Source organism: Lygodium microphyllum, chromosome 17, assembly GCF_053477565.2.
Source record: "Lygodium microphyllum isolate KBCC chromosome 17, Lygodium_microphyllum_v1.1.10, whole genome shotgun sequence".
Classification (NCBI taxonomy): Eukaryota; Viridiplantae; Streptophyta; class Polypodiopsida; order Schizaeales; family Lygodiaceae; genus Lygodium; species Lygodium microphyllum.
The window spans coordinates 93,440,067-93,452,579 of record NC_141151.1 but is presented as its reverse complement, the minus strand read 5'-3'; the positions used below and the strand labels follow the sequence as shown (position 1 = coordinate 93,452,579).

The window sequence follows — 12,513 nt, the reverse complement described above, 5'->3', positions numbered from 1 at the left end:
CATTTAAATCAATTATATGTATATTATTCTTACCTTTAGTTTGTTTTTTGTACATTTGTTAGGCAAAAGCGTTTATGATAGCTTGTTTGTTCTTCCAACTCATTGTGCATGAGAGGAATGGTCATTGAGTGAAAGTTTGTTCTTGTGGTAATATCACTTCATTTGTTCATTAGTGTGAGTGTTTATTAGTTTCTTATTAAGAAGCTACCTTGAAAAGGAAAGAAGTAACCCCCCACTTCAAGGTCCCCATTTAGTTTCTACAATAGACATCCCTACTAATAAGTGGCATAAGTATTAAACTCTTGGGGAGTGTGGTAAATGTGTCCACATAGTCAAGGCCAATGATTGAATGCCTCTTTAAGGAAAAGAAGATTATTTAGTTGGAAAAGATGGACTTGAAAAATCTAGATGATCATATGGCCTACAACCTTATTATATGGACTTGAAAAATCTAGATGATCATATGGTCTACAACCTTATTATAAGATCAAAAGATGGATATACTCCTTAAATACAAAATAATAGGATTACTTGCATAGAGAACCATGGAATGAGAAAGTCAAGAATGTATGGGTCACAACCTATTTTAGGGATATGATGAGAGTGGGGCATACTCAAGTCTCATATAGGATGAAAGGACCAAGTTAAGCTTGGATACTTTTCTTAGTCATTATGTTTGTAAAGGGTTTTGAAATACATGCTATCATCTTACTACTATATTATTTTTGTTGTAGGTTCTAACCTCAAGAGGGCTTCTTTGACCTACTCCCTTTTCCAAACCTCCCTTTTTCAATTAAAACCCCCTCCCCTCCCCTCTCTCTCATGTCTCACACACTTATAATCTTTCCTTTTCTCTTCCCCTTTTCCTTTTTAATTAAAAGTCCCTACCCCCCTCTCTCTCTTATTATAGGGCCTAGGGGCTCTCTCTCTCTCTCTCTCTCTCTCTCTCTCTCTCTCTCTCTCTCTCTCTCTCTCTCTCTCATTAAAACCTCCTCCTCTCTCTCTCTCTCTCTCATGTGTAGGGCCTAGGTTCTCTCTCTCAAATTAAACTTCCCTCCTCCCTCATCTCTCTCTCTCTCTCTCTCTTTCTCTTTCTTAGATTAAAATTTTTAATTTAAACTTTATTTTTAATTAAATATTTTAAAAATATTTTTTAGTTTAAAGTTTTTTAGATATAGTTTTCCACACACTTTGAGAGGGAGATAGAAGAAGAAGAAGGAAATGGATAAAAAGAAGAAGAAGAAGAAAGAGAAAGAGACGAAGAGAGGGGGGAAAAGAGAAAACAAAATAGTCATTTCTAAATTAAACCTTTTTTTGTATAGTTTTTGCTTAGAGAGAGAGACGAAGAGGAAATATATGATTTGAGAGAGAGAGAGAGAGAGAGAGAGAGAGAGAGAGAGAGAGAGAGAGAGAATTTAAAAGAGAAAGAGAAGAAAAAAAGAAAAATAGGAGAAATGGGAGGAGAAGAAAAGGGGGCAGAGAGAGAGAGAGTGTGTGTGTGTGTGAATAAAAGGAGAGAGAGAGTAGAAGAAGAGAGAGAATATGGACATAAAGAGAGAGAATTATATATAAGAAAAGATAAAATTTACATACTTTAAGAGAGACTAGGGGGAGAGAAAGTGAAAGAATAAGAAAAAGAAGAGGAGAGAGAGGAAACTTGGAGAGAGAATTATAGAGAGAGAAAATATAAAATTTAAAAGAGAGAGAGGGAGATAAGAAATAAATGAAAATTAAGAGAAAGGGGAGACGAAAAGGGGGCAGAGAGAGAGAGAGAATATGAACATAAAGAAAGAATTATATATAGGGAAAATATAAAATTTACATACATTAAGAGAGATTGAGGGGGGAAAAAAAAGTAAAAGAAGAAGAAGAAGAAGAAGGAGAGAGACAGAGGGAACATGGAGAGTGAATTATAAAGAGAGGAAATATAAAAGTTAAAAAGAGAGAGAAGAAAAAATAGAGGAGAGAGAGAAGGAAAAGAGAAGAGAGAGAGAGGAGAAGAAGAGAGAATATAAACATAGAGAGAGAGAGAGAATAATATAGAGAAAATTTAAAATTTAAAAGAAAGAGAGAGAAAAAAAATTAAAAAGAGAATGAAGAGAGAGAGAGAGAGAAGAAAAAAAAGAAAAAAGGGGGAGAGGGAGAGAGAAGGAAAAGAGGAGTGAGGGGGGAGAATAAAAGGGGGGAGAAAGAGAGAGAGAGAGAGAAGAAAACAGGGAGAGATAAAAGGGAGAGAGAGAGAGAATAAGAGAGGAGAAAAAATAAACTAAAATAGAAGGCAGAGAAAGAGAGAGAGTGAGAAAATTAGACATAGAGAATTGGGAGGGAGAGAAAGAGAAAGAGGGTAAAGAAAAAAAATAGAAACAAAGAGGGAAAAGAGGAGAGAGAAAGATGAGAAATGAATTGTTAAGCAACTTCGCTTGCCGCTTTGAGGTAGTGAAGTTGCCGTGAAGCGCGCGCGGAACCCTAGTATATAATCCTGGCCTATAGAAATGGTGTGCAATTAGTTATTTTGAACTTATAACATGCCATGGTTGAGCCATCCATTTTGGCATTGGTTATTGCTTAACTTTGATGACGAGATTGGCACTCATTTCCTTTTAATGTTAGTCTAAACCTCTTTATAATATATTTCTTTATACATTAAGCTCCAAAGGTCAAGCTTTTTTTTTAGGGGGTGGGTTGGGGAGGGAGGTGGCTAGGGCAATCCATTTTTTTGAGTCATACGATCTACAAGCAATAAGCTCCCATTAAAAATGGGTGGCATTATTGACATTTTGATTTTAATTTGGAATTCTAACATGATGTCATATGAGTGTTGAAAAGCAAAAAGCAAGTAGATTAGTAATATTGCCTAGTGAGTAAAGGCATAATCAATGGGTAGTGGAACTACATGAGACACACGATTGGTATTTAGGGATTGCAATTGTAAAAGTACATGACACAATGAGCAAAATCTAAGCAAAAAAAAGAGAGCCCATACCAAATATAGAGAATAATTAAGATATAGTTATTTGAAGATAATTTGATCCAATGATGGCTCTATCTATCCATGCGATTTCACAATGGAAAAAAATTTGATCCAATGATGACTCTATCCACCCAAGTGATTCCACAGTGAACTTAGATGTCAATCTAGATTCTATGTGAGGAGCTTAAAGCTTGCTATAAAGCATTCCCTTCACTAGTTTGGGAAATACTTGGAAAAAATATTTTGGAGAGAGCGAACAATTGATGTAGCTAGCACTTGAAGCCACTCACATGGTGTCTTGTTTAAAAAGAGGCACTCATAAATGTAGCAACTAGGCTTGTAAAAAATTGGTCATGATAGCTAGAAGCAAGGTGGCTTTTGAACCCCTCTCCACTAATTAAATGATTTTATGACTATAGACACACACCATTATCTATACCTTAAATGTATTATTAATTATGCCAATCCCCTTTAAAGAAATGTGTTAGTACTATGAGCCACCACATGTTTCATTAGAGACAATGTTGGTGATTTGGTGCAAAACAAGCCACTGATGATTCTTGTTCAATGTTCACAAAATAGAGGCTAGCTGTTAAGCAACTTACAAAACTTGGACAAAAACTTGCATGTATTGGAAGAGAAGATTTCGAAACCTACAAACATGACTCCATTTTAGTTAGTCCTTCAAAATGTTATTGAAAAAACTTACAAATTTTGAAGTTGAAGGTTTTGTTATAGATTCCATAATTCATAACTTGTTCACAAAAAGCTAAGGTTTAGTGTCAATTGTGTTGTTATAGTGAGAAAAAGAACATTTTAATTTCAATACTTTGGGTTAGTTTGGATGTAACATGAATACCAAAGCTATAGTTCATAGAAGAAAACATGCCCATTGAAGGTTTGAAAAATGCTTTTGGTGAACATTGATTGGCTCTCAAAAATGTTTTTCGATAAATATTATTATTGTTCCTCATTGTGATGATACCCTAGTAGCCCTTCTAAATGCGAGTTCATGGAATTGCAGAAAGACGAGAAGCAAAGTGTAAAGGAGAGTCCATGCATTGGTCTACACTCTGTGAACTGTTAGAAAAAGTCAAGCATTCTTTAGATGATATTACATAGATTTTTTCTCTCCTTTGAGAAACCAATAATTTGAATTTGCTTCTTGAAGCACATGTAGAGAGGTTTGCAAAACAAACTTACTACTTTATAGGGGCCATTAGAGTGACACCATAATGCTTCTCTATTGGCAAAACTTTGAGATAAGCCATCTTCTATTTTGATGGGTAAATAGGCATCACAAAGTCATAAGCAAGTTTTGAAAAATTTCTAGCTCGATTGATGGCTTGTGAAGGAGGGATCCTTCATAAAAAAATTAACGTGACAATTCAAGGCCAAGAAGGAGGATAAAACATGGTGAAGGGAAAAGCAATTGAAGCTTTTTAATCTCCCATGGATAAACTTTCGCAGATGGTGCAAGAAGGCGCCACTCTGATAGGGGGTGGTATGCAATGTTGCACGGGGTTGTCACTCCATTAGCCTGTGTACACTACGTTTACTAAGCTTGGTTTTTACCTGGTTAGAGTTCAAGTCAATGCAATGGGTCCACAAATCAACTGATAAAGCAGGAGCATTGGGGTGGGTGAAGTTTTCTTGCATGTGAAGGGGCTGTATGCTAGAAGCACGAGCGGCGAGAGGCCGCCCAAGGAGCAAGGTCCCAGGAACTAAATTGGTCCAGCCCAATGACCCAAAGTGTTGAGGGCAGCCCATGAATTGTCTCTGGGCCATCAACATAAATTCTCATTTAATAGACGAGGCTTGGACGGAGGAAAACTGCATATGTACATACACACCCTGTGAGTGTATCATACGCGGTGCGTGGCTCCATTACAGTCACAACCTGATACCTGCAGAGCCAGAGCTAGATGAGCTTACTGCGTCGTGTTCTCTCCCCGTCACTGTCCGTCCAGTGGATCATCTGAAGAAAGCATATGATCTCTGTGCTTCAGGTTTGCAGGCATCTTAATTGTTGATGATACCTAGCATTCAAGGAAAATTATCCTCAGGTTTGCAGGCTTGATTGTTGATGATACCTAGGATTCAAGGAAAATCATCTCAAGAAAGCATATGGTCTGTGCCTCAGGTTTGCAGGCATCTTGATTGTTGATGACACCTAACTTTCAAGGAAAATTTCTGGTTGTATGACAGGGTTATTATACCCTGCGATTGAATATTGATGAAACCTGGTGTGTATCTCTTTAGCATTTGAGGAGGAATTTCTGATAAAATAACAGGGCTGTTGTACTCCATCCCTGTGCTCCAACCCATTTTGTCAGGAAGTCCCTCGCCATGGCTGGTGCACCTCTTGATCAAGAGCAGCTAGCTGAATTGAAGGAAATTTTTTCCAAGTTTGATCGAGATGCAGATGGGAGCATCACGGAACTAGAGCTTGGCTCTCTCTTGAGGTCATTGGGCCTAAAGCCAAACAAGGAGCAAGTTGAGGCACTGACACAGAGAGCAGATACTAATAACAACGGTTTGATCGAGTTTCAAGAGTTTGTTGATCTTCTTGCCCCTGATTTGAGCAAGGAACAGCCATCACCATACACAGAAGAGCAGTTACAGGCTCTTTTTCGTGCGTTTGACACTGATGGCAACGGCTTTATTACTGCAGCGGAGCTGGCTCATTCAATGGCACGGCTTGGACATGCACTCACAGCTAAGGAGCTCACCGAAATGATAAAAGAGGCAGACATAGATGGTGATGGAAGAATAAGCTATTCAGAATTTGCAGCTGCAATCACTTCTGCTGCTTTTGAAGCTGCTTCAAGCCTTGGATCAGCAGCTTGAGTCATTCTATTATGCTAACAGTCAACAGTTTAAGAGAATGAATTGTACAGGAAACCAGATCTTGTGGTTGAAGGCCAGGTTAGGAAGTCTTGTTTGTCCAATATATTATCCTGACTACTTCATGCAATTTTTATCTGTACTGGTCAACAGATCAAGATGATTTCTTCTCAAGTCTGTCAGTCACTTGCTTGGTGCTTCAAAAGTTATCTGGTGTGGAAAGTTCAGAGCTACTGCATCAGACAACTATGAGTGGTGGGTTGCTGTCATCAACTAGCAATATTAACAGCAACTGTTTGGTTTTATGTTATTTTTGTGGTTGTTATCATCCGACTTTGTGGTTTCATTTGGGAGTCAATTGAATTATGAAATCTTTTCCAACTATGGAATGATCTGTTGCTTATTAAGTTGCCTGATTGGTATCTATTACCCGAGAGCTATGCTCCTATTGGGAAATTTACTCAGACAAGCCTTCTTTCAACTTGCATTGAACATTGAAAGTCATATTTACTGAGTAAATCTGCTCTTATTAGATGCGTAACACTTTCTTTGAATGCATCCATAACAAAAAAAGTCCAGAAAGTGTGTACTATAAGATATAATGTCAACTTGTTTTCTTTGCACTTTGCAGATAGGCAGAAAGTCACCCTATTATATCATTTGTGTGTGAAGGATATTGGCAGGTTGATATGCTATCCCCTCACCTTGCAGACCGAGGTTCTAAGTTGTCCCTCTCTGCGAGGTGCTTTGGTTGGGTCATGTAACCAAGCCTCTTTTGTGCAATATATGAGGGCACCCCCAAGAAGGGCCATGGCTCACTCTCATGCCTACTTTTGCTCTCTTGTTCTCTCACAATGCTTGCATACAGTGTTACACTTTTGTGTACCTTTTGTGTAGAGTAACTCTGTGCTGTGGCCTTGTGTTGAGGCCTCCATGGAGACCACGCTGACTGTGAATCTAAGTCCCCCCATGAATCATGCTGGAAGGTCTAGTGAACCTACCTTAGGATAGACTAGTCGCCCTTGGGGGTGCCCTCTTCTAGGGGATTGAGGGTTGGTTTGTCACACTTGGTATGTCCTATACCACCATTCATAGGAGTTATGATTGTTTCACAATCTCCATGGTAGGTGGAGCTAAAAAATATTCTAGATGCTTATGAATTGAACTCTAGTGTGGTTGGGGCCTACTTGAGTATTTGTCATTGTTATTGAAGAAAAGAGACTACTTTGCTTTAACGACCTTTGGGGATTGTAGTTGGTTGGGCTACATTGATGGAGTCATCTTTCAAGTGGGGAGAGTCCCTTAGAAGGTGCTTGGTATAGGAGACAAGCGGTTTTCTTTCTTGGATCTAGAGCTTAGGATTTTTGAAGAGTCCAAAGCATAAAGGGAGTCTTGGAGCGATCTGCTAGGTTGGAGCTTGGAAAAAGCCACTTTTGAAACTTGGATTGGACTCCTCTCATAAGAATACTCTTTAAGGGTGGTGGTTTTTACTTGGTAGAGGGACAACTTTCACTTCCATCCGGGGAGAGTTGACATGGTGTAAAGAAAACTACTTTTGATAGTACTCATGATGCCCTTGTTGCAGGTTGAGGTTGGATGATCCAACCGATTGTGTGATGGAGGGACATACTAATTTTGCCAAGGGGGCCATTTGAAACAAATTGGGAACAAAAGAGCGGGTTTAGACCCAGTTAGAAGTTTTTATATGCTTTCTTTTTTCATCATTCTATGAGGCTAGTTCACGTGAGTGGATCAAGGTGGCTGTGTAGCCTTTCCTCTTTTTATCAAACATATCTAGGAGATTGGATCAGAACTGTAGACCAAGAACTATATTCTCTTCTTTGGCTTACCATCATTTTGAGCTTTGCAACAATTTCTTGGCTTGGCTATGGTAGGATTCCAATTGCTTACTCTTAGGTGTAGAGCAGTGGTGGAAATGCATAGACATTGCCTTTGGGACTACCTTAGAGCTTTAGGAGGTTGTGGAAGGGAGATATTTGATTGGTTCCATAGTGTAGTGTCACATGGGGAGCAACTGCTTGGGTCTAGATGGAGAAATTGGTGGTTAAGTATTCAAGGGAGCTTGGTCATTTACATTATTGCAGTAATTTATGAGGATCATTCTCGCACCTAACTTCTATTGGTTGATTGGAGATTATTGCCATGATCATAGCTAATTTGGATAGCAAGACATACCCATGCCATTGAGGAGTAGAATCTTTCCATAACGGTGACTCTTCAAGACTTGGGTAGAGATCACTCAGTACACTTAAGGGGATAGGTGAGAACTCATGAAGAGTTGAGAGGCCTTTCTTCCAATTTGCAATTCAAGCACCTTCCACATGGGGTGTTCTCACATTGCTTGGCATTATGAGGTGTAAGATTTATGTAATGACTAAGCTCTTATATTAGACATCTTCCTTGGGTTGTTAACTTGGCATAGCCTTAGTTTGGTTCAATGCCCATGATTGAATAATAGTATCAAATGTAATGATTAAAAGCTAGCTTTGGCTAGAAGATTAGCCCCTTTGGTGAGTACTCATGCTTTGTTTTTCTTTTCTTTGTCTTGTCTTGATAGCTTGGCTAGACCATATATTAGATTCCATGGTTAGGCTAGGCAGGAGGAATAGGCATGGCTAGGAAACCCACGATGTGAGTGATGAGGGTTAAAGGCCGCATGTGCTTGCCTAGCCTCTTATATTTATATTTTACTTAGTCCCCACATACCTATACATTGTAGATATGCCCACATGGTCTTGCTCTCTTGAGTTCAAACCTCCACATCCACTTGTGCTTCTCTCTCACTCACTCTTGCTCACCCTTTCAACTAGTGTTAGAGTGGGCAATCGAGGACCTTCAACAACTCTACTTCAGCCCAAGAAAGAGAGCTTTAACTAAGCTTTTGTGGTAGCCACACCTTCTTCCACTTGAGGTACACAATAACTTTTCCATCTTCCCAGCTTGTTTATTAGCTTCAGGAGGATTCCCACTCATAGTAAGTGACCTTGAAAGGTCAGCATAGTACGGACAAGCCCCAGGGAACATCTCGCGAAACACATTTTTAGGGGATTTTCTTACATGGTTTGCATTAGCCATTGGCTCTTGGTGCTCCTCATGATCCTTGCCTAGCCTTTGGGGGTTCATTTCGACTTCTTGAACTCCATTTTGGGCATAATTCTAGATTGAGATGATTATTTGTTGACTTACTATTGTGGAGAGACTTAATTGTTCACAACTTGGGGTAGCAAACTCTTGAATGTTTATGCTTTTGATGCTTATGCACTGAAGGTTTAAATGCTGGGATGATGTATTAAAGCTCAAGAAGACTTTATGGATTAGTTAGTGTTTGTTTTGCTCAGCTATTGGAAGATTTATTGCTGTCATAAATACTGGACAACAAGCTTATGTATTGAATATCAATGAAACACATGCTTTTATACTACTAGGGAATACTCTTGGGTCAAATGCATGCTTATCACTATGTTGGTTATGTTGAATATGCTAATGCTTGGGCTTTGAGCTTTGATTTCAAGCTTTGTTTCATTCATACTTTGCAGAGCTTTCATTGATTAGTGCTTTACCACTTATGAGCTCAGATATTTATATCATTTGGATGCTCTCGGATGTATTGCTTGACATTATTGAGCTTTTGGATGTTATGATGTATATGCATTGAGCTTACCTTGGTCTTAGCTATTGCGGTTTGCTTCTAATGGAAGTATTTTCAGTTTTGTATTGCAGAGCTTGGCCTTTGGAGCTCATGGGATCTCTCTTTATGCTCATTGATTTATGCAGAGCTTGTCCTGAAAATCATTGGTCATTGTAGGATGATATCTATTTGACTTTTGGTTCTCTAGTACTTCTATAAGATAGATTGTCAGTCATGGATGCATGCTTCATTATGTACTAAGCTTTACTATTCATGAGCAGTGAGTTGGTTCTAGTTCAGTAGATCTTATAGCTATTTGGAGATCTCTTATGCATATTTGGCTTATGTATATGGTTACTGGGATGCATATGTCTATGACACTTTTGGATTTTTTGATAGTATTTGGTACTTAGAGTTGCATGTTGTTTCTTGGACATTGCTAGTTGTATTGTAAGTTCCATTGCTATTTGGACTTCCTAGTAGTGGGAGTGCTCTGTTTTGGATAGTTGCCTATAGTTTTCTCATAATTTATTATAGTTTTATGGGCAAAATTACTAAAATTCATATTGTAGCTACTTTATTCAGACACTTGTATGAGGTACTCTATTCCTTTTATTTTGTGGACAATAATACATTGGGTTGCTCTCTCCTTGTTGCATTCATTTTTGGCTCAGTTTTGGGTTGTAGCTACTTTATTTAGACACTTGTGTCAATTACTCTAGTGCTTTTATTTTGTGGATAACAATACATTGGGTCGTTCTCTACTTGTTGCATTCATTTTTGGCTTAGTTTTGGGGCTGCTTTAAAATTATAGCAACCCATTCTCTCTTTGCTTTGCAGTGAGAATGACGAGTGCTTCTATTGCCTTTGGGAATAATGCCATCTTTATCATTGATAAGTTGGATGGCAATAACTTTAACTATTGGAAGATTATGATATGGCAGGTTTTGGTGCAAAATAACTAAGGCAATTGAAATGCAAAGGCATAAAGCCCAAAGATATGGATGTTGACACTTGGGATGACCTTGATGAGCTATGCAAGTCTATTATCATTTTATATTTGTTTAAGAGGGTAATATATTTGATTGAGGGTGGTGGATGGAAATTATGGGAGAAAATATGTGATCTTTATAATGAGCAAAACCTTGCTTCGTAGTTATATTAGCTAAATAAACTTGTGAACCTTCATATGAAGGAAGGCATGTCTATGTTTACTCATTTGAATGAGTTTCACTCTATTTGCAGTCAATTTATTGTTAGTTTGTCATGTATGTCTTATGCGGTTATCTCTTGCTTGTGAGCCTCAGTTTGCATTAGATGATGACATTAAGAGCTCTGACATTTTCTTTGTCTCTCATTTTATGCGTTTTAGACACAAATGGAGGGCATATTAGTGCATTTCTTTTTATGCACCTTGGGCCATTTTCTAGGGTTTGACTACATTTAGGGTTTTCTCTCATTTTTTCCTACATATAGGCACCTTGCTCTCCCACATTTATTATCTATTATCCATAATTGATCCTTTATGATTAATCAACTCTATTGAGTCCTCATTCTCTCATCCCCCTACTATTGTCTTGCACCCATATTGACGCATAAAGTTGCACGCTAGGGCTGATTGTTGCAGTATTGTACCTTTAGTCATTGCAATTATATTGTTTCTTCTTTGTTCTTTGTTCTCTTTGTATCTTTCTTCTCTCTGTGTTCACTTCCCTATTTTAGTTGTGTAATCTCACATGGTATTAGAGCCATGCATGGGAGTGAGAGATTTCAAAGAGAAGCACTCTGTTTGTAGTTTCATTTATCTTCATTGCTAGTATTGGGGGCAACACATTTGTATTTTGCCTCATAACTTGCTGGGCGGACTATTCTCTAGTTTGTATATTTGCATTTTTTAGGTAGCCCAAGTGTTGAGCACTCGCTTCAAGAAGATGAGAGCTCTTACTAGTAGTTGGCCACTTCATTTCAAGTGCAAGAGGCCCATTCTAGGTGTAGACGGCTCATTCTCTGGTGGATAAACACGTCAACACTTGGGTTTTATAGCTGGGTGTCTCCTCTATCCTAGGTGGCATTAGCAACCGGGGTGGCTTGTTTTTAGGCATTTGCACCATAGCTAGATAGATGGGAGTTCTTGATAGCAGGTAGTTTAGCTCCTACCTGGGTGGCACATTTATTGTAGAACATGGTCTTCTCCTATCTCGGGTATTCCTAGTCCTTGATTAGCCCCTAGTTTTGTTTGTGTTTACAAGTTGAAGACATGCTTTTCTCTACATTTATTGCTTCTTTTCTCTACTTGGTTGGTATAGTGTGTGTTCCCTTCGGTATTGGATACTCCCCATCTACCTTGCCCAAGTCAGATTTATTCTGTACCATAGCCCAACGGACCTTAATTATTCTAAGGACATCTCTTATCTCGAGGACATCTCAGTTAGTTTTCTTTTGTACCATAGCCTAGCATACAAGAATGGGGGCTGAAGTAAGCATTTCCTTCAATTGGTTAAAGTTGCGATCAATAATAGCATTCCAAAAGAATGATTTCTTCTTTAATTGATCAATCAAAGGGGCTACAATGGTGGCATAATTCTTGATGAAGCATCTATAAAATGAGGAGAGACCAACAAAATCACATAATGAGGTAGTGCTAAATGTGTGGGCTAGTCCTTAATACATTGCACCTTTTTAGGATCAACATGTATGCTATTTTCACTAATGATGTTTCCCAAGTACTCCACATTGGCTACATGAAGATACACATACTTTCCTTAGCAAATAGCCTTGACATCTTGTGGACCATCAGGGACTTGGACCATTAGAGCATCAGCTCTAATGTAGCATGTCTAGATGGCTACACAGTAGTAGGAGAGGCTCCTCTTGAAATATCATCCTACGTACCTCAACGACACGCTCATGTTGGTTATACATTTTCTCCTCATGGAAAACAACATCATGACTGTGGATAATCTTCTGAGCTTGTAGATCCCATAGGCAATAGCCCATCTCACTTGCATGTCCATAACCAAGAAAGATGCATTTCCTAGACGTAGGA

The 12,513-nt window shown here is 38.6% G+C and overlaps 1 protein-coding gene across 2 annotated transcripts; it reads left to right on the top strand.

Moving 5' to 3' along the window:
- Positions 1-4,774: 4,774 nt before the first annotated feature.
- LOC148022149 (putative calcium-binding protein CML18) lies at positions 4,775-6,199 on the top strand. Of its 2 annotated transcripts, none has more exons than XM_087697788.1 (2): positions 4,775-4,980; positions 5,180-6,199. In XM_087697788.1, exon 2 carries the CDS (start codon positions 5,321-5,323, stop codon positions 5,819-5,821), a length of 501 nt encoding a protein of 166 aa, XP_087553914.1. In that variant the 5' UTR covers positions 4,775-4,980; positions 5,180-5,320; the 3' UTR covers positions 5,822-6,199. The 2 variants fall into 2 exon arrangements, with proteins under 2 accessions (XP_087553914.1, XP_087553915.1); XM_087697789.1 differs by having other exon boundaries at positions 5,115-6,199.
- Positions 6,200-12,513: the final 6,314 nt, after the last annotated feature.

Coding starts and splice junctions, on each gene's coding strand:
- LOC148022149 (XM_087697788.1), top strand. CDS start 5,321: ATGGCTGGTGCACCTCTTGATCAAGAGCAGCTAGCTGAATTGAAGGAA.